A 19,912-nucleotide genomic window follows, 5' to 3' on the forward strand; every position below is an offset into this window, starting at 1 on the left:
CGGAGCTGTGTGACACTTTGGTTTATAGCTGGCACCCAAGTCCTCGTGGAGCAGGTGCTCTGCCCGCTGCACAGGCTGCCCGTGGCAGACTTTTATGCGTGAACTAGCAGGAACAACAAAACAGCTCTCAACAAAAGTAGCCCTCGGACAGAAGGACACCAAAGCCAGGGAAGCTTGCAAATCTGTTTTGTTTTCTCAAGGGGATGTGGCAGACGCAGGCACCTTTAGCTGAAGCGGGTACACGATGGCAATGCCTGGACACAGCCCCTCCCAACACGGCAGCGGTTTAAATCAAACCCCCTGCCACCTCTGCACCCTCACTCAGCACCCAAACTCCCTCTCCCACTCAGAACCTTCTCCTCTCTCCCCAAGACCTGGTCCCCTCTTGGGTGGAGCACACACAAGACCCTTCCTCACCAGGTATCGTGAAGGGAAAGTGATCTGGGGTACTTTGCCACATTGCTGTGTGCCATTTGGTCCCACTTTTCACAGCTGATCAGCTGCACACATAAACTCACTCTGGGTTTTGGGGCTGAGTCCTTCTCCTTGGGAAGCCAACCAAGATTTTTGGGTTCTACCATCCCATGAGTGCTCCACTGCCTGCACACAAGGTGAATGCCTTGAGAAAAACCTTCCCCTGAAGAAGCAGCAGAGTGGTGATTTCACATCCTGACCTGAACAGACCAGAGGAGCAGTTTTGGGTGTCAGCACCAAACCTCCAGCACTTGTTAACCTTCTATGTTCTCTTTTTCCATCTTCCAGTTCCCACCAGGTCTGCCACAAATAAAATCAGGATTTACTGCCAGTTCTGAGCCGGTGACAGCACCGATCCCTCCAATTTTTAGTGGGCAAACAAACTTAAAAACACATACTTGGATCTCCTTTATCATCCCATTCCACCCTTTAATGGACTTTGTTTATTCCCTTCTCTGAAACGCAGACACTTAATTGTGCTGAGGAAGTTGGTCAAGAGTTACAGCATCTCATTAATAGCAGGTACAATGCCATAAATACACCCACAGAGGCAATTACTGCTCTGGAGAATTAGGTCAGAGATATTTTGCATCCCCACAGGTCGCTTGCCTCGGACTCTGCAGCCACTCCGGGATAACCTACTTACACTGGAGGTCAAGGGCTGAAATAGGCTTCTAATATTAAACAACCATATCTTCATAAAACTTTGCTTTATAACAAAATATCTTATTAACCACAACTTTTCCTACTGGTAGGTATGTATATATCATACAGAAGTGTTGGCTTAAGGGTTCTGCTATCAGGCAGCAAATTATTTTCGCTGCCCAAATGGAAAATACATCTTCAGTAAAGCTCTAGCTTATAAAAGCATCATTTTCTGTTACACTGCCACTGTCTCCCTGCTGTTTAGTTTACAGGTACCACGGATCTATGGAAAATCTATGCTACCTATGGAAAATCTCGCTCCCTTCCCTATTGCTCATCTCAACGGGGCCAAGAAATTGCTATTTTTGGCAGGGGGATGAGGCACAAATTAGTAACTTGTTTTAAATCCTCCCATTTTAACTCTTGCTTTGGATAAGGAACTAATCCCCTTTGAATAATCCCCACATCCTAAACCTGAAGACTATGAGATAATAATACTTCATGCCCTCCCCACTGATCCCACCCCACAATCCACATAAAATGTGAAGAGAAATTACACAACTCCAAGAATACCAAAGGAGCTCGGTGATGCGGGCAAAAGCATCCTGGGAAAGAAAGTGCACGTGGGGATAAAGGGAGCATTTCAAAATGAAGGTCAGGAGTTCATGTGTAACTAGAGCCCTCGCTGCACAGCTCCAAAAACTGGTGTGCAGCTGCTTGTAACCAGGAAATCGGGAAAGTCTTGAACTTGGAGCAGGGAAGACACAGGAAAGCGAAACGAGAGAGAGAAAGGAAGGAGGATTTCACGGAGCAGGCAGGGGCCTCTGCTCTGCAGTAGAAAACAGGGACTACGAGAAGCAGCAGCACACGATGCCTACGAGGGGAGCGTGGGGGAAGCCAAGAGAGAGAGTGAAACCTGCTGAACACCCAAACGTGAGTCCAGCTGCTTTGCTCCTCCACTTCCAGAGGCTGATCCGAGCCAACACATCCTCCGAGTTCGGACCCTACGCAGGGACCCCGGCCAGGGGCCCCGGGGAAAGTGCTAGGTTTGAACTGGTGCAACAGCAACAAACACAAACTTCAACTTGACTCTTCCTCTCTGCCAGGAGAGGAATTTTAGCCATCCCACTTGCAGCACCCACTGGTACAAGGTGAAGTGCAGGGGGGAGCTCTTCAGCATCAGGATGGACGACGGCCAACGGGGGAAGCAGCTCTTCAACCCCTCGTTGATCTGTTTCTCTGAAAACCCTTCCAACGCAGCGCTCATCCACCACATCCCAAAATTCACTTTCCAACACACCCTTTATCCCCACAGGCTGCAGACACCATGTGAGATGGGTACAGCAACCAAAACCTCTTTTTTCTGCCCAAAACCAGGTGGATATAGAGCGTGCGCTTTGAAAAGAAAGCTTCTTCCTAGGAAGTTCTTTATCTTTCCCCCATTTTGTGCACTCACAGAAACCAAACCAGCGGGGTGAAGTGGATGCACTAAAGTACCTGAGCTCTGAATCAAGCAGAATACTGATGGAGATCTTTCCTGTGAACTCGAGCACAACAAAAGGTTGAGACAGCACCAAGCTGCAAGAAAATACTACAGCAAGCTCGAGCCACAGTTGGATAGCGAGGCCAAAGGGAGCTCTGGTGGAGCAAAACACCAAAAAATTTAGGAAAAGAAAACAGCAGGTCGAATTCGGCACCGAGCTGTCTCCTCCCTTATGGACCCTGGCATTGTTTAGCTTGAACAACTGACCATTCATGCCAAATCACGAGTATACCGGAGCATCAAAGGAAACATCAAGGTATTGCCCACACTGAAACACATGTCCTGAAGTCAACTGTCACCTCAAGGTCACCTGCAGTGGATGGTGGGCATGGTTCTCAGATCAGGGCACTTCCTCCGGGCTAAGAAATCACCTGCTACAGAAACACAACCAAACCTCAACCAACCAACCAAAATAAAAACCTTGCAAAAACTCCTCAATGCATGTGTGTGGGTGTGTGGGGGTGTGTGGGTGTGGGCAAAAAGGCTATTTCATTCTGGGCTCCACGTAAATTTTATCTCCATCCCGGATGCCGTAGGAATGCAGCGCCCGCGAACTGTATTTCATCTCCTCGGGACCAAAAGGAGCTTCCTGGTCCAAGTAGAAGAGCAGCATGTTGCTTGTTGACAGCTGCACCACAGTTTTTAAGTGCTTCTTCAGCTCTGCCACAGTCTGATCGAGGCGGATGGACATCTCCTCCACCTTGTCCTGGAAGTGAACCTCCACCTTGGCGCTGCTCTGAGGCCGCAGATCCACCACTGCCAAGGGCTCCAGCTTCCCGTACTTGGTGACCAGCTCGTGATACCTGGAAAATTCAACAAGGCCAGAGTTATGGTGCAGCCAATGCACATTTCCCAGGTCTCAGTGCTCCTCACATGACACGACATCCACCCTGATTCCAGCTGATGGCCTGAAGCCCCAGAAAGCCCAAGCACTCCAGTCACTTTGGCCCACAGTCCCCAGGCTGCATCGTGGCACTGACACGAGCTCAGTGTCCCACTAGGGACGAGTATCTTGCTGAGGAAGGTGAAGTTACCACCAGTCTGAGATGTTGAAGCTGACTGGGCTCAAAAACAGCTTCCTGACGAAACTGAACAGCACAGTTTGGGCTCCTACAATTTCAGAAATCCCAGCTGTGGCTGCAGTGGGATTTGGAAGAAAGAGAGGATGCTGCGCTCACAACTCTATGCCTCCTGCTCCAGTGAGGAGTGCCAGAACCAAGGAGGAGTGCCAGAACTCACGGAGGAGTGCCAGAACCAAGCCAGGGCTCGCAAAAAGGACACAGCCCTCAGTTTAGATTCCAAGTATGTGTGGCTTCACGACTGATTATCAGACATTCCTGCTGTTTTCCAAGAGGCCATCTAGGTCCCAAATGTTACACTCCTCTGAGCACACGATCACTGAGATCACCGAAGCAAGGTGAGCTGTTGCACAGTTTGAGAGCTGATAACAAACAGGGCACTTCTTGCCAGCTGATCCCTCACACCTGCTCTAAAACAAGATGGGAATTTTCCTAGCAAGAGGCACACACTCCACTGTCACCTTGTCTTTGCAGCCAAGTTCTCTGAGTGTCCTTCGCAAGGCCCCTGCTACGGAAAGTCTGTGTCACCCCCGCCCCCTGCTATTGCTGCCATCGGGCCAGGCTGGATCTCCCTGCCTGGCTGGGAAAGAGCAGGAATGGCAGCACAAAACACAATGGGATTGGGATGACAAAGGCTGAGAGCTGCTGAGGACAGGTAACGTTTCAGAGCCCCTGCACAGAAAGCGCTTTGTGTTCCCAATCCCCAGCGGAGCCGAATGCGATCGGCGCGGTGTCCCAGCCCCCGCCGAGCAGTGATGGGATCTGGCAGGCTGGGTGACCCCAGGGAGTCCTGCAGGAATGTTCCTGGAGAACAGCAGCCCCTCTGTCTGCTGGGCACTGAGGTAAGGACCACAAGGCACTAGGGTTTCCCCAGTCCCACGGACACAACCAGAGCATCCAAAGACGAGACGGTGCCCTGCTCTCACAGGCACTGGGGTGGTAGATCAGCCCCATTTATCTGGGAAAGCCATTAGTGCTGAGAGAAAACAACACTCTCCCCACATCTAACCCACCTGCAGGCAGAGCAAGTGCCAGCCAACGTGGCACCAGTGGGGAGGGTTTCTCTTTCTCGGGAAGGATTTGCCAGCAGCAACATCCGACGGCAAAGAGGGAGAGAGGAGCCCACCTCTTGCTGCTCCAAACCCTCAGTCCCCTTTGGGACATCCCTTTAATTGTCAGCATCTCTGCTGCTGCAGACCAGCAGCAACTTCTGTACCAGCCACAATTACTGTCATGATTCATGCACGAAGGGTGAACTGGGCTGATGGTGGGGAGAGGATAAAGAGGGGGACAAATTTCAAACAAGCTGAGAGAGAGAACCACTGTGAAAGAGTCGAGATTATCCAAATATGTGCTGTAAACACGTGGAAGGTCAGGCAAGGCTCTCTGAAATTTCCTTGTGTTGAGGAAAGGCAGAACGAGCTTTGCAGCCTGCTCCTTGTATGTGAGCTGCAAAGAAAATGGGGAGTGGGAGTGACTGGCTGCCCTCAAATCAGTCAGGACCAAGGCACGCATGGTTTGTTTTGGACCCCAAAAACAGGCACCCTGGGGACTTTTCTAATCACCCCTTGCAGCCTGGCAGACGCTGAGGCTGCTGAAGACCTGAGCCTGGCTGAAAGTGTCTGTGATGCTCTGCAGATAAACAGTGGAGCAGACAGGCAGAGGGCTCATTAAAACCCCCCACACACGAGGACGTCACTCCACAAGACAGCCAATATTGGATTGTACACCCGGCGCTCCCTTTAACCACGACATCCAGAGAGATAAATTGTTCCTTCCACTTCCCTGCCTGCCTGATCCCTTCCAGCTGCAGACAAGCAGAGGGGTTCTGGTGACAGAGCTTATCACAGGCTGCACCTTGGCAGTCTGGAGAGGGGCTGCTCCCACTGGGAAGTTTTCTGTGCTCAGGTTGTGCTCCCTCTGCTCCAGACAGCACTGCAATGCAGATGTCAGACCCCAGCCACAATATGTGTGTCCTGATGAGTTTCTAATTAGAAATCACCTTTGGAGCCACCACACCGGATTTGGGAGCGAGGAAGGGGAAGTTTTAGGAACAAACAGACACAAAATCCCCCTGCAAGGAATGCCAGGTCTCCCTTCCAACAAGGGTCTGCTGCTTGTGGGTCCAGGAACTCAAACCCAGCACTAGGGACACTCAGCCATCTGCAGCCTCACTAGAAAGGAGTCTGCAGTGGCACCCAACCCCTCCAGGACAGAAAAACCCTCTCTGGTAGCTGCAGAAGTCTCCTGGAAACGCTGCACAGATGAAGGGATTCGGACAAAGAGGCCATTGACCATGAAAAAGGCAGTACCAGTGTTTAAAGGCTAAGAAATCCGAGGGGGAGGTAATTTTTCTAGCATAAAGCTGGCGTGTTGGCCAAAACCAGCCTGGTTTTCTTGAATGGGTGAGATGTCAGTAATCTTTTACGTGAGATCCCAGCTGGAAACTGATCCCAGTGGTCTGTGGTGATGTGTAACACACAGCCTGTTCCCAAAACCCATGTCCTAGGCATCATGAGTGCCTCAAGCTGTACCCCACTGTGTCCTTCCCAGCAATATATGGATCATGGACATTCTGTCACCACCAAACACAAGAAACAGGAAGTGTTATGGAAATTAATTCCTTTTGGGAGCAGCACCATGAGCTCACAGTCCCTGTCTCTCCTTCCTCTCTCCTGCATTCTCTGCCTCTGCTGTTATCCCTTCCAATATTTCCTTCAATTTTTATGCTTCAAGGCCCTCTAAAATTACAAGCCAGGACTTGTCCTCAGAAAAAGGACCAGCTGTCTTGTCTCCCTGACTACATGAGTGCCCTCTGCCTCTGAACTGACCCCAGCATGCCTTTAACAAATATTATAATCACTGACCCTATTAATACTCACACAAAATGCCATGCCCTCATTGCCCATTCCAGCCTTCCCACCCCCTTACTGGATTGGCAAGTCACATATCCAGTGCTTTAGAAAAACAATTTTAGCTGAGAGTTAAGCCAAGGAAAACACTGACCAGATTCCATTTGTACCTCTGTCATCCATACCAGGCCATACCTGTGACCTTCAGTGTGTCCCCACCTCTGACTGTGCCCTCAGAGTCACACACACACTCCCGTCCTACCCCTTTTCTGTAAAAAAAGGACAATAAAGCTTTGCTGTCCAAAAGCACATGAGGGTTTTAGGGCAGAGGGCAGGTACAGGCAGTGACCCGATGCTCCATGATCCCTCCTCAGCCCAGTAGAAGCGGTAAGTGGATGCTGGCACAGAAAAGATACAGACTGAACAGCATCTGTCCGAGTTCATTAGTTTACCAAGATGAACAGATCACTGGATGGACATTTTTGGCAAAGAAAACCCATCAGACTTGTGATTTGTAGGCCTGAAAGTGAGGGGACAGCTTCCCATTGCCAGCCACATTGCACACACCAGATGGTGCAGAGGATTAGCTGCCCTGGCCTGGCAGCAGAGAGCACGATGTGTCCTGGCTTTGGGCACACAGGTGGGTTATGAAGGGAGCCGTGGGAAAGGCCAGGAAACAATGAAGGTCATGAACTGAACAGTCCTGTTGTTTAATGGCACTTGACACAGGCACTTTCAAGATCAAATCTGACTGGGGAGTGACCCTACAAATCATCAGACACCAATAATATAACAACTTCAGCTCAAACAGACGGAGGGAGCCAAGGCCGGAGGAAGGTGAGGGACGGTTTCTTTCATGGAACAGCTGGCACATATTTCCCATCTCCTGTTCAGTCACCACCCTTCTGTCCCTGCTCTCCACTGCAGGACAGAGAATTCCTACCTGAAAGGGACCTCCTCCTCAGGGAACTCCATGTAATAGCGGATGAAGAACCGCTCCGAGTCCTCCCGCTCCCCGTCGGCCACGATGCTGCCGTTGAGCTTGGTGATGGATGGCAACCTGCAGGCACACACCAAGAGCCACAGTCAGCCCAGGAGGGGAGCCCAGACAGGCTCATCAACAAGCCAGTCACACCAAAAGTGCCCCAACTTTAACACCATGAGAATTCCTGCCAAGGAAGCTCAGGCCTCGGTCCCTTTGAGAGAGCAGGAAAGTTCCATGTAATGTCTCAAGCACATTCAAAATTAAGCATTTTCATTTCACCACATGTGCACAGGCTTGTGGGAGACTCGCAAAATTCCCTGAGAAGCAGAGCAGTCAGATTTAACATTTCCACTACTCTGACTTTTCCACAAAACAAGCTCAAATCTTGCTGCATTCACACAGAACTTCATCTCCTACCAACCTCTTCCTCTGACGAGCTGCTCCCACCCAACATATCAAGCTCCAGTCTTTCTGCATTCACACAGAACTTCATCTCCTGTCAGCCTCTTCCTCTGATTACCTGCTCCCACCCCTTCCTTGCCTTGTCATGTCTCTGCTGAGGAGAACAAACCAACAGACCTGGCTATTAGCAGCTTCCTGCGTTCCTCGGTGGTGTAGGACTGCAGCAGAGGAATTCCCAGCAATTTCACTTCCTCGAGTTTGGGGAAAGAATTTAACTTGTCAATGTCTTCCCAGCAATGCAGACCTGCTCAGAAGGAAAGACTTGTGTTAACAAACACAGAAAACACATCATGGATCCAAGATAATCAGACATAGCCAAAGAACATATGTGACAGGAGAGTGTCACTGCTGCTCCTTTGAGAAGTTGGCTTTTTGCTCACGATGTGCTGCTAAAAAAGCTACATTTGCTTACGAGACAGAGGAGCTGAAATTCTCTTGTGCTGTTTCCCAAGTCTGGAAGGATGCTCTCCATGGCTTTTTTATGGAGCACCCAGCCTTTGGCCTCTCTGCTAGGGACTGACCAGCATCCGTGATGTTGTGCCTATTAAGGGATGCTGCCTTCAGAGTGTTAAAGTCACCAGCACTTCTTTCATTCCAGGCATCACTAAGCAGCCATCAAACAGCTTTACCTCACACACATGACCACCTTGGGTCCCTTTTCTGCTCACAACCCGACGGTGAAACAGTCCCAGAAGCCATCCAGCCATTTAATGAAAAAGGTTTTAACTCGTTTTCAGCCCCCTCAAGACTTGACATTTGGGATAACAAAGCAAGCAGGGAGGACAAAATAAAGCAAAGCTGAGGATTGAGCACCAGCAGAGCCCTGATTGTGTGGCGAGATCAACACAACTCATCTTGGAGTCTTCACCTGACAGAACTTCAGAGTGCAGCAGCTTTCCCTAAAACCCCCAAAAAGTTTTAACAAGCTCCTTGGGATTCCTGTTTGACTTTCAGCTCCCAAAATATCAAAATGCAACACAGAGCCTGGAGTGCTTAAGCACCTGGCAACGGAACTGCAAAACTACTTACCACAGGAGCACTTGAAAGCTTTCAAATGCAGCTTAACAGGCTTTTCCTCCCCTAGTTAAGCTTTTGTTACAGGGATTCCTTGATGCTTATATTGTAGGGCATGTTAATAAAGTCCCTTCTACCTGCCTGACACTTAAGCAGCACTTGCACAGCATATAAAGCTGTAAAGAACAAAAGCTGCTGGTGCATGAAGCGCTCCTGCAGATGAATTTCTGGTGTATGTGTCATACACAAACACGTCACAGCCCCCACGAGCTGCTCTGCAGCTCCTTCTCTCCCAGCACAGGGTGCTCTTCCCAATATTCCAACTGCTCATTCTCCCTCTGGAGCGTTGGCTGAAAATTCTCTGGGGCTGGAGTGTAAAAGCAGCTTCCAGCATCACTTGTGAGGTTGTAGTGCCTGAGCACGGCTGACAGCTTCTACTGCTGCTGGGGGATGCTTGATCCACGCTGCATACCTGCACACGCCCTCATTTTACCTGAGATAAAACAGGGAATAAAGGGAAAATGGCATTTTTTCATCCCCTTCACTGCCAGACATTTATTTATCCTTCTCCAGCCAGGAGTACCTGAGGCAGGGATGGGAAACAGAGGGAAACCACCAACATAAAAAACCTTTCCAGCTCATTTTGATTAACTGGTCCACGCTGCTCTGACTCATCTTTTGATAAGGACTGACTACCCAAGGCAGCAGGAAAACCCCACAGATGAGCAAGTTCATTTCTTGTCATCTATACAGGAGGAGAGACTGATCAACCAACAAAACCCATCCCTGCTTCCAGGCTCTCACCTGACTTGTGCAAGTTGATGGATCTTAGGTTGGGGAAGAGCCTTGCCAGGGAATCTTCTGATTCTTCAATGGTCGTGAGGTTGTTGTTAGCCAGGATGAGTGTGTCCAGTGATGGAAACATAATTCCCAGCTTTCGAATTTCAGTCCAGTCTTGAAGATTATTGTCAGTTATGTGGAGTAGCTTGAGAGACTGACAGCAAACTGGAGAACAAGACACTGTTTCATAGTCGTTAAGGCACAGGAAGAGCTCCTCCAAGCTGCACAGGGCAAGAAGGATCATGTCATCAATTTTATGGGATTTTAACACAACTTTCCGTAACAGCTCTGAAAACCTTGGTGTAGAGAAGACCTTAGAGCACTCCCCATGGAGTGTTTCAACTACACCTCTGCTCCCATCCAATTCAGGGATTAAACAAAACCTTTTAAGTGTTCCCTGAGTCTCTCCCAGTATTGTGTAACAGACTGGTTGGGGTTGTCTTCCACATTTGTGCCACCAACCCAGCAGTGACTGGGAGCTGCTCCCAGTGCTCTCAGCTTAAATTAAAATGGGGTTTTGATACAACACTGACAATGATTTTTTCCCCCACATCACTGCCAAAGATTCCCATTAAAGAAAGAAGAGATCCCATTAAAGAAAGAACAGGTCCCACTAATTTTTCAGGCAACTGAACTTTCCCAACCCCAGAGAAGGGTAGGTTGGCTACACTGGACATTCTGTTGTCACCATCTCTGCTTACAAAGCCACACAAAGAGGGATCTGTCACCAAAATGAAGCCACTGAGGACATCCATGGGAGCAGAATGCCAAGGTGGCCCATGGCCAAACCACAGAAATCAACACCTTCGCAGAGAAAAGCAGGATGAAATATTCCCTGACAAGTGGCCAGACCCTCAGAGTCACATCCCATTTAACAGGTATGCCCTGCACCATTCATTGCACAGTGACTCAGAGGGAAGTGTGACCCTCCTACATTTTTGGGGTCATTATCCATCTCTGGTATTTAGGTCTGGAGGAGGAGAAGCCCTGGGCTTTGCAGCACCACCCAAGTTTGGTTTAAAGACAATGCAAAGCACTCACCTGGCCAGTTCCCAAACTCCCAAAGGAAAAAAAATCCCTTTTTCTTTACTGACGTTTGCATCCTCCCAGCCCCACTCATCCCTCACCACAGGATTCCATAACCCAGCCTTGACCTGAGTGCAGCAAACCCCCAGCTTCCCAGGCTTACTCTGGTAACTCCTGCAGGATGGTGTGCACAGTTTCCCAGGAAGCTTTGCTGTTGTTGAGCACAAGTTTGCGGACGCCAGCGAAAGACCCAGCGCAACTTCTCTCTAAAACGGACAAACTGAGAGGGTTGGAACTCAGGTTTAGAAACTCCAAGTGGGGGACGTTGGACACAATTTTACTGACCTAAGTGGGGAGGGAAGGAAAAACAAACAGAAAGAAAGAAATGTGTATCAGGCAGTAATCGGAGCTCTGGCATTAACACCCCACCTCCTAAAAGGGGCCCTGTGGAATCAGCACAAAGAAATAATATGGGAAAAACACAGGGATATCTACCTGGAATTCATTCTCCAGCCATTCCTGATCTAGATGGATTGGTTAATTGCTCATTCTCCTCAAGAGTTCATTTAATTACGCTCTAGGAGCAGCTTGATAAGAGAAAGGCAGACCCTTGGGACAGGTCATAAAAACCACCTCAACCCCAAGGCTGAGCAGCAGCACGTTCCAGGAGCCAGACCTCGCTCATGGGGGGCCATGAACACCTCTCCTGCCTCCATGGCCAACACTGAGCCCTTGTCCAGCTTCCCACTGCTCCCCACAGAGCTCAGCCAATCCCTAATTCCCTCCTTGACTGGGAAACTGAGTGGGAAGCACGTTCCAACATCAGTGGAAAATAATTCCGAGTCAGAGAACACCTGGCTGGAGATTTCCACTCTACAGAGCTTTGGGGTGGGCAGAGATGGGGCAGACCATGGCACACAGAGGTCAATAAATGGCCCAGCTGTTAGCAAAGGGTGATTGTCTCCTGCAGAGGTTGAATTCAAGTGTGGCAAACATGAGGTAATGTGTCTGCCTCGCTTCACGCCTCGTCTCAGGTGATGTCATGGTTTGGGTGCTACACCTCAAGAATTAAGCAGGCAAACTGGATGACATCAGTCCAGCAAAAACACAGGATTTAGAAAAAAATGGCTTTTGATGAACGATTGGAAGAAGGGTATTTTTTCAGTATTATATTAAAATAAGGAAAGGAGGCATTAAAGTTCTCCTTAGTGGGTATAAAAAGCTGTTGTATAAGGAGCAGTGATGATGCTCCTCCTGCCTGCTGAGAACAGGGCAGGCAGAAATTGGCTGAAATTGCAGCACAGGAGACTTAAATGACACAGTTTAGCCTATGAGGCTATTAGCTAAGCATGGGAACAGGCTACCCAGGGTTCTGGAATCCCCAGCAGGGGCAGGTTTTAGGAGTGGGGAGATATTCATCTGGTGTGGATGGGCTGTGAAAACTTAATCCGGTCTCAGAGGAAGGGACCAGCACACACAGAAACCTTTCAGTTCCAGGGCAGCCTAAAGAGACTGAACGCAGAGCGGGGTGTGAAATGTGCAGCTCCTGAGTGACCAGTGAATGACCAGAGCTGAGGTCAGCCCCACTGAGCTGGGACACTGCAAACTCTGCATTCACTCCCTGCTTAAAGACATGAGAATCTGATGGCACAAAACCCCAAGAGATCCTACTTTTTCCACGTATTTCTAACAATAAACACTAATATAAAAGGAGAGCATAATCCAGTGAGGAACTTAATGACACTTGAATGGATTGAGACTGTTTCACTCCTGTTACATTGCATTTATTGAGCATTATTTCATCCAAGCACTTCAAAGGATTTTACAACAGCATTTAGCATTAATTAATGAGGCTGCAGAAATACCCTTTGTGGTAAATATTATTAAATCTGTTCTGCAGATAAGGCAACGAATGTGGAGAGGGAATAAATACCTTGCCCACCATCACAGGGACAAAGCTGGGAATCAACTGCCACTCTGTTAAAAATTAAACTGCTCATTAACTTCTTGATGTTAGTAATGCCAGTTCCAGTGCTTTGCATGATGATATAAAACAAAAATACAGATTTTTCACCCACAGGCCAAGACTGTAAGTCACAAAGTACATGGAGTGGAGTGCCACACTGGATTAATTTCACCACATGTATTGCTCAGTTGCTGTCGAAGTAAATAAACATCACCTTCAGAGATGAGAAAGAAGCCACAAAAATGAAACCCTCAACAATGCAACATTTGCAGTCAGTAATAGCTGTGAGAGGTACCCAGAAAGGTGCCCATCACCATTTTACCTCGTGCCAGTCTTCCAGCTTGTTGTCAGAGAGGTCGAGCTCAAAGACGTGGGCGCAGAAAGCGGCGATCTCGTTCTCGTCCCCGGCACAGGTGATGCCACAGCTGTTGAGCACCAGCACACTCGGCAGGTTCAGGCGGTCTGGCACAGGGAAAAACAGAAGCTGCCTCTGCTCAGCACTGCCTTGGAGTTACAGAACCCAGCCCCAAGCAGGAATGTTACAGCCAGCAAAAGAAATCTACCAGTAACGCCAGAATTGACACTGATTTCAGGAGCTCAGTTAAATATGGATTTTATGACAGACACCATCATGAAGCCTGGACTGTAAATATGAAGTACCACTCCTATCGGTGCTCTTCAGCTCCTCCACGTATTCCTGTGTATTTCAGGCCTGTCCTTTGTCATTTTTGGCCTGTCTCCTATCAGTTCTTGCCAGAACTTCTGCTCTTCCCCAGGCAGCTGCTGCTGCAGATAGGACACAGGACTAGGGGAGTGTCAGCTGCACAGTCAGACTCCCTTATCCTCTTGCCCTGAGCCCACTTGGGCTTAGAAACAGCCAGGAGGTATTTAAACATTTCTTAGGAGGTATTTAAACATTTCCTTTCTAAGCTTTCCCTTCCCAAGGTTCAGTGTAGAGCATTCAGCATCCATGCAAAAACTCAGCTCTCTGCTCTGCCTTTCCATTTCTGCTTCGGTTTTGCTCCAGCTCCTTCTCAGGCAGGTAAATGTGCTCAAAGATACAACCAAGGAGTTGGACCTCAATCACAGCATGCTGTGCTAAGGCTAAAACATGACAAAAAACTGGGGATTTGTAACAGGAAACAATTTCCACACAAGAAATCCATGTTGAGGCAAGGCAAGCCATCAGTCTTACACTCTTTCACATACAACGTGGCTTTCCCACCTCTCTGAAATACTAAAATCCATTAAAATTTAACCACAAGCTTTTTCCTAAATAGGTGGCCCCTTTTCTCCTTAACACTTGACAGCTACAGGACTGAAAAAGGATTCTAGCAGCAAACAACTACCTGGAGTGATCTGAGTTTCCAGGTTTTCTGGCTTGTAAGTGTTTGGCTTCTTTAAAGGATGGTGTGGCACTTTGGGAATTACTCATGGAGTATTTGTAAGTCATGTCTCAGCCACTTTCTAGGACATGGCCTCTTTTCAGCACCCAAACAGCTCAGGTGAGCAGGAGAGAGGTAAATTTACCTGGAGAGGGGGCATTGACTGAACATTCCATCAGGCCAATTTTCTGTTCTTGTTCATTTTGAGAGTGTTTTATCCTCAACTGAACTCAGGCCCTTTGTTCTCCTCTGTCAAACCCAGTTATTGGAAACTTCATCCAGCTGATTTCCATGGCTATTTTCGTCTTTGGGGCTGGTTATGACACAAATTGACCTGATGGATGTTTGGATTACTCCTACAGATCGTGATGGGCAAGATGTGTGACACGAAGAAGAGCTCTGATGGGATCAACGTGAATCTCAGACCCATCCGTACAAACCAAGAATTAAATGCCAACATCAGAGTGTGAGGGAGGACTAAAGGGTGTCACATGGATCTAGTTCAGAGGAGATGGTGACACAGATTCTGCAGTCTGGGACGCTCAAGGACATCCACAAGCAGCACAGAGCTTCAGACACGCATCTGGCTAAACTCCCTCGAGACAGCAAGGTCAGGAGCACAGGAGAGGGGAATTCTCCACTAGGTCACAAAGCATTTGGTGCCTCGAGAAGACAAAGTACACTGCAAGTTCATCTGAGGCACTTGCCACAAAAGCAGCCCAGCCAGAGATTCAAAAACTCATCACTCTGCTTGAAATATGTCCCCTCCTGTGTACACTGAGCTCCTGTCCCTGCAGGCATCAAAGCAAGCTGGCACCACTGGCATGGGGACCAACCTCGAATTTAGGTCACTTTTTATGTATTTTTAAAGCCATCTCTGCCAAAATACCTGTTGCTGCAGCCAATAATAAGATAGGATCAGTGGCCTGAAGAAAACAAGCTCCAGGGACTGCTGAACCCTCAAAACCCAGACCGCACAGGGCCTTAGTTCCATCTTCCACTCACAGGGCTGGAACCTGGTGATCTTGAAGGTCTCTTCCAACCCAAATGATTCTATTCTATTCTCTAATTCTGATTCTGTGACACTGCAGAGAAATTTGGTTTTTTACAGCAACCAGTTCAGTCACTTTCCACCTTTGTTAGATTCCAGTCTCCAGTAAAAACCACATTGTGATGGTTCTTTCTCTGGGCAATTCAAGGTGATTCCTCTTTCAGTTGATTCCTCCCAGCACCCCCCAGATGCTCAGAAAGACCAGAATTTACCTTTCATAGGTGAGCCCTGTGGAGTTGCCGGGACGTGCACCCCCATGCCAGGCCCACGACGGTAGGGGAAGTTCTCAGGGCTGTATTTCTCACACAGAACTTGCATGAAACTCCTTCCACTGGGTTGGTCCATGCTCCCTTCTTGGACTTCTGGTTAAAGAAGAGAAAAACAGAGCATATGAGCAGTCAGCAAATAATAATCACTTCTAACAGTGGTGCTTGAGAACACAGGGAAAGAAGGCAGGTGGGTCACGGGTTTTGTTTTTGAGCTCCAGCTTAGTCTAACAGGTCCTATTTCAAATTTGAGATTAAAGTAAAACATTACTTGAAAAGAACCCAGAACCAGAGGGTTTGGTGCTGTACAAACACAGCATTACAGGCCAAGTTCAAGACCTCCTTACCCCACTTACTCCTGCTCTTCCAGGATAACTCCAGGCTGCAAAAGGTGACTTCTGCACTTGCCACTTCTGCCCCTCCCACGAGGACTGAGAGAAAGCCACAGCTATTCTCAAACACATTCCCAGGGCAGCCAGGAGGGGAAGGAGCAAACAGCTGTTTCTGAGTAAGAGATTGCTCCAACAGCTGTTTGCCAACTTCCCTTTTCTGCTGTGTCACCAAACATCTCCTGGCCAGGCCAAAAGGCACCTTCTGCCAATTCCATTCTGCAGCTGCCTAATGTATCTGGGAGATAATAACTGTGCCCTGCATATCTGGGCATGGCCCAGAACAGCACAGGAAGGAGGCCTTGCCTCATCACAGGCTGCTGAGCTGCCTGGAGAGATACTGAGAGTCAGCTGGGAGGGTTTTTGGCACCAGGATCCCTCCATGGCCGGGGTTCTGCCCTGCCCAGGTGGGACTCAGCCTCTCTCTGTGTCCTGTTTTCGTGTGCACACTCTGAAATCAGCACTGATGGTTTTGTAACACAGGAGCAGAGCTTGGCTCATGAATGAAGAGATTGTTGTTTCCAGAGGTCTCCTAGTCCTGCTGCCCATCACGGACACACCATCACAATCCTGAACGTGCAGGAACCAGAGCAGGTTTCCTACAGTGTCCAATTAGTCATGGGGCAGCTTTTTCACTAATTACTGCAAAATTACCTTTTTAAACCTCAGAGTGGGGCCACGTATACGTGGAAAGCCAAGTTGCTAATCCTGAATTAAAATGTCTGCCTGTTTCTTTCTGTTTCTTTCCTTTACAGTTGTTACAGGCAAGGATACAAATCTAGATTTAAAATTCTAAACAAAAGTGATTTTGCTGAGGCTCCCTTTGCTGAGAATCACCTGTTTAACAAGTTCCACATCACTTCTTTGTGACCAGACTACCTAAAACCCACCAACCAAAAGGACTTGAGTACAATAAGCAGCAGTTGACTGCAGTGTGTTACCATTTTTATATTATAAATAAAGTTTAAATGTCACAAATGGGGGCTTATTGGATTGGTCTTAAAAAAACCCCAAAACCCACCATTTTCATCTTTAAACAACTGGGTTGATTCAGAGCTCAAACTTGACTCATGTCACTATCAAGAATCAAAAAATCCTCAAACCAGATTTGATAGGAACAAGGCATTTAATTTTAGACTAAATCACTCCACATGGTACAGGAACAATTTGCACTGACAGCCAAGGTTTAGGCTGAGAGGCCTCGTTCCAGAGTGCTTTGGGAGCCTCACAGACAGACAGGGCTTTCCAAACACACATTCAGACATCCTGGTCCGGAAATTCTGGAACTCTCCTGTACATGTTTGTCCTGCACGTGGCTTTTCCACCAGCTCCATCCCTCTTTATCTGCTGAACAAACATCAGCTGGAAATTCCATAGGAGAAACTCACTTTAGAGGCAAAAAATGGTGTTTCCAGCTATAGTATGAGAGCAATCCAGAACTGAGAAGACAAATTACTGACATTTACATCCAACAGCTTTGAATCCCCAACATTTTCTTCCTCAAGCTCTACTTTTGCACGCCAGTGCCATTGTGAGATGACAAAAACGTCATGAAGTGGGCAGTCGCCTTTCCCACCTCCCTTCCCATGGGATTGCACGTCCCCTGTAATCATCTGTCAGGCACGTGGCTTCTCGGAATCCCTACAATTGCCTGGGAGCAAGGAGCAGCAGGATGTGCAAAGGGAATGACAGGTTCCAAGGGAATGCTGTCAGCACAAGGGCAGGACAGGGTGGCCTGCAAGGTGCACGTTTCTGAGTGTGTCCTACTGACAGCACGAGGAACAATTCACGTCCCAGAGTAGCTCTGGGTTTCCTAAATGACAGCACAGAGTGCAAACGAGGCACTTGGGCTTTGAGAAGTATCAACAAACCGCCTTTGTTGTTATGTTCAAGTGCTCTGCTGGCCCCACTGACAAACAACAGAGAATCCCAGAATGGTTTGGGTTGGAAGGGATCTTAAAAAGCATCTCATTCCAACCCCTTGTTCCAACACCTCCCACTATCCCAGGTTGCTCCAAGCCCCATCCAACCTGGCCTGGGATACTTCCAGGGATCCAGGAGCAGCCACAGCTGCTCTGGGCACCCTGTGCCAGGGCCTGCCCACCCTCACAGGGAGGAATTTCTTCCCAATATCCAGTCTAAACCCACTCTCTGACACTTTGAAGCCATTCCCCCTTGTCCTGTCACTCAAAGCCCTTGGAAATAGTCCATCTCCATCTGTCCCTTCAAGGCCACAATGAGGTCACCCCAAACCTTCTCCTCTCCAGGTGAACAATCCCAGCTCTCCCAGCCTTTCCCTGTCACATCAGAGCTGTTCCATCCCTCTGATCACCCTGGTGCCTCCCCTGGACTCTCTCCAACAGCTCCATGTCCTTCCTGTGCTGGGATTCCCAAGCTGGAAGCAGCACTGGGAAGTGTCCGGAAAGAGGAGCACGACCCTGACTTGAGATTCCAGGGAAACCCAGCGTGCTGCTGCAGCTGATGAGTGAAGTGAGAACACTAAAAAGGACATGGAAAACATTTCCATTCCCTGTGCTGTGAGCCTTCGAGGAGAATAAGAGACCCTTCAGGAGAATGACATCATTAATGACATGCTAATGAAATTCCAGTGCCACTCAAATGCCTTCAGGGCACATCCTGAATAGTCACACACCAAACACATCCTGACATGTTTGTACACATGGAAAATAAAGCGTAAGGAATGGATGAACAGCACAAACATCCGTCTGCAAGGAGCTGGAACATCGTTCTCCCGAGACATGATTCAGGGAAATTACTTTTGAGACGATCTCGAGAGGCAGAGAAGTGAATCACAGAATGGCTTGGGCTGGAAGGGAACCTTGAAGATCATCTAGTTCCAACCCCCCTGCCCTGGGCACGGAAATCCCGCCAGGATTTATCAGGAATTGTACCAGGGCAGGGATCCTGACCCTCGGAGCCACCAGGACAAGCCACCCCAGCAGGTGAAACTCTGTCAAGGCCCCCACCAAACCCAGCACGGCTGCTCGTTCCCACACCACAGCACCGTGCTGAGGAGACCACAAAGCACACGGCAGATACCTGAATTATCCTTGGCACGCTCCTGGCCCAACCCTGACCCTGTCCCACCGAACCAGCAATTCCCTGCTGGAAATCCCTCTCGGTGCGGAGCCACCCGCTCCCTGTCCGTGCCGCCGGCCCCCGGGGCAGGATGAGCACCCAGCTGCCGCTGACACCTCGGCGTCCGCAGCCCCGAGCCCCCAGAGGCCTCCCCCGCCCCTCCCGCCCCTCACACCACCGGCCGCGCTCCCCTCACACGGCCCCGGGCTGGCCCCGGCTGACAGCGGCCTCCGCGCTCCCGCACCGCGCCGCTCCCGGGGCCGCAGCCGGGGGGTGCCAGGCGTACCCGGGCGGCGGCGGGGGGTGCCAGGGACCCCCGCTGTCCCCTGCCCGCCGCTGGCCCCGCCCGTCCCCCGCCCCTCTCACCCAGGCCCGGCGGCCGCGTCCCGCATCGACCCGGAAGCAGCTCCAAACATCACGTGACGCCGCGCGCGGTCACGTGGCGGGGCGCTCCCCCGTTGCCGTGGAGACGGCGACGCCGATGACGTCACCGCTGTCACCGGGGGGGTTTTCCTGGGATGCGCCGGGAACAGCGATGGCAGCGCATCAGGGAGGGGATCCTGCCCCTCTGCTCGGCCCCGGGAGGCGCGCCGGGAGTGCTGTGTGGGGCTCCGGGCTCCTCAGCACAGGAGGGACCTGGGGCTCGTGGAGCGGGGCCAGCGGGGGGTGACAAAGATGGAGGGGCTGGAGCATCTCCCTGACGAGGGAGCTGGGGCTGTTCAGGGGCTCAGAAGGGACCTCATCCCCGTCTGCCAGTGCCCGCAGAGAGGGCTCCGAGCAGGGCCCAGGCTCTGCTCCGGTGGGCCAGCAGTGGCACAAGGGGAATGGGCAGGGAC

General features: G+C 49.7%; 1 protein-coding gene across 4 annotated transcripts; it reads right to left on the minus strand.

Annotated features, from left to right (window-relative positions):
* Window positions 1-170: 170 nt before the first annotated feature.
* Window positions 171-19,516, minus strand: TBCEL (tubulin folding cofactor E like). 4 transcript variants are annotated; one of them, XM_048328679.1, is made up of 8 exons: window positions 19,443-19,516; window positions 15,535-15,684; window positions 13,209-13,348; window positions 11,084-11,265; window positions 9,859-10,115; window positions 8,158-8,284; window positions 7,537-7,653; window positions 171-3,465 (listed from the first exon to the last, which is right to left on the minus strand). In XM_048328679.1, the coding sequence occupies exons 2-8, from the start codon at window positions 15,665-15,667 to the stop codon at window positions 3,147-3,149; spliced, it is 1,275 nt and encodes a 424-aa protein (XP_048184636.1). In that variant the 5' UTR covers window positions 15,668-15,684; window positions 19,443-19,516; the 3' UTR covers window positions 171-3,146. The 4 variants fall into 4 exon arrangements, with proteins under 4 accessions (XP_048184636.1, XP_048184637.1, XP_048184639.1 ...); XM_048328680.1 differs by lacking the exon at window positions 19,443-19,516 and adding an exon at window positions 19,363-19,414; XM_048328682.1 differs by lacking the exon at window positions 19,443-19,516 and adding an exon at window positions 19,038-19,162.
* Window positions 19,517-19,912: the final 396 nt, after the last annotated feature.

The sequence above is a fragment of the Corvus hawaiiensis genome, chromosome 25 (genome assembly GCF_020740725.1).
Source record: "Corvus hawaiiensis isolate bCorHaw1 chromosome 25, bCorHaw1.pri.cur, whole genome shotgun sequence".
NCBI lineage: Eukaryota > Metazoa > Chordata > Aves > Passeriformes > Corvidae > Corvus > Corvus hawaiiensis.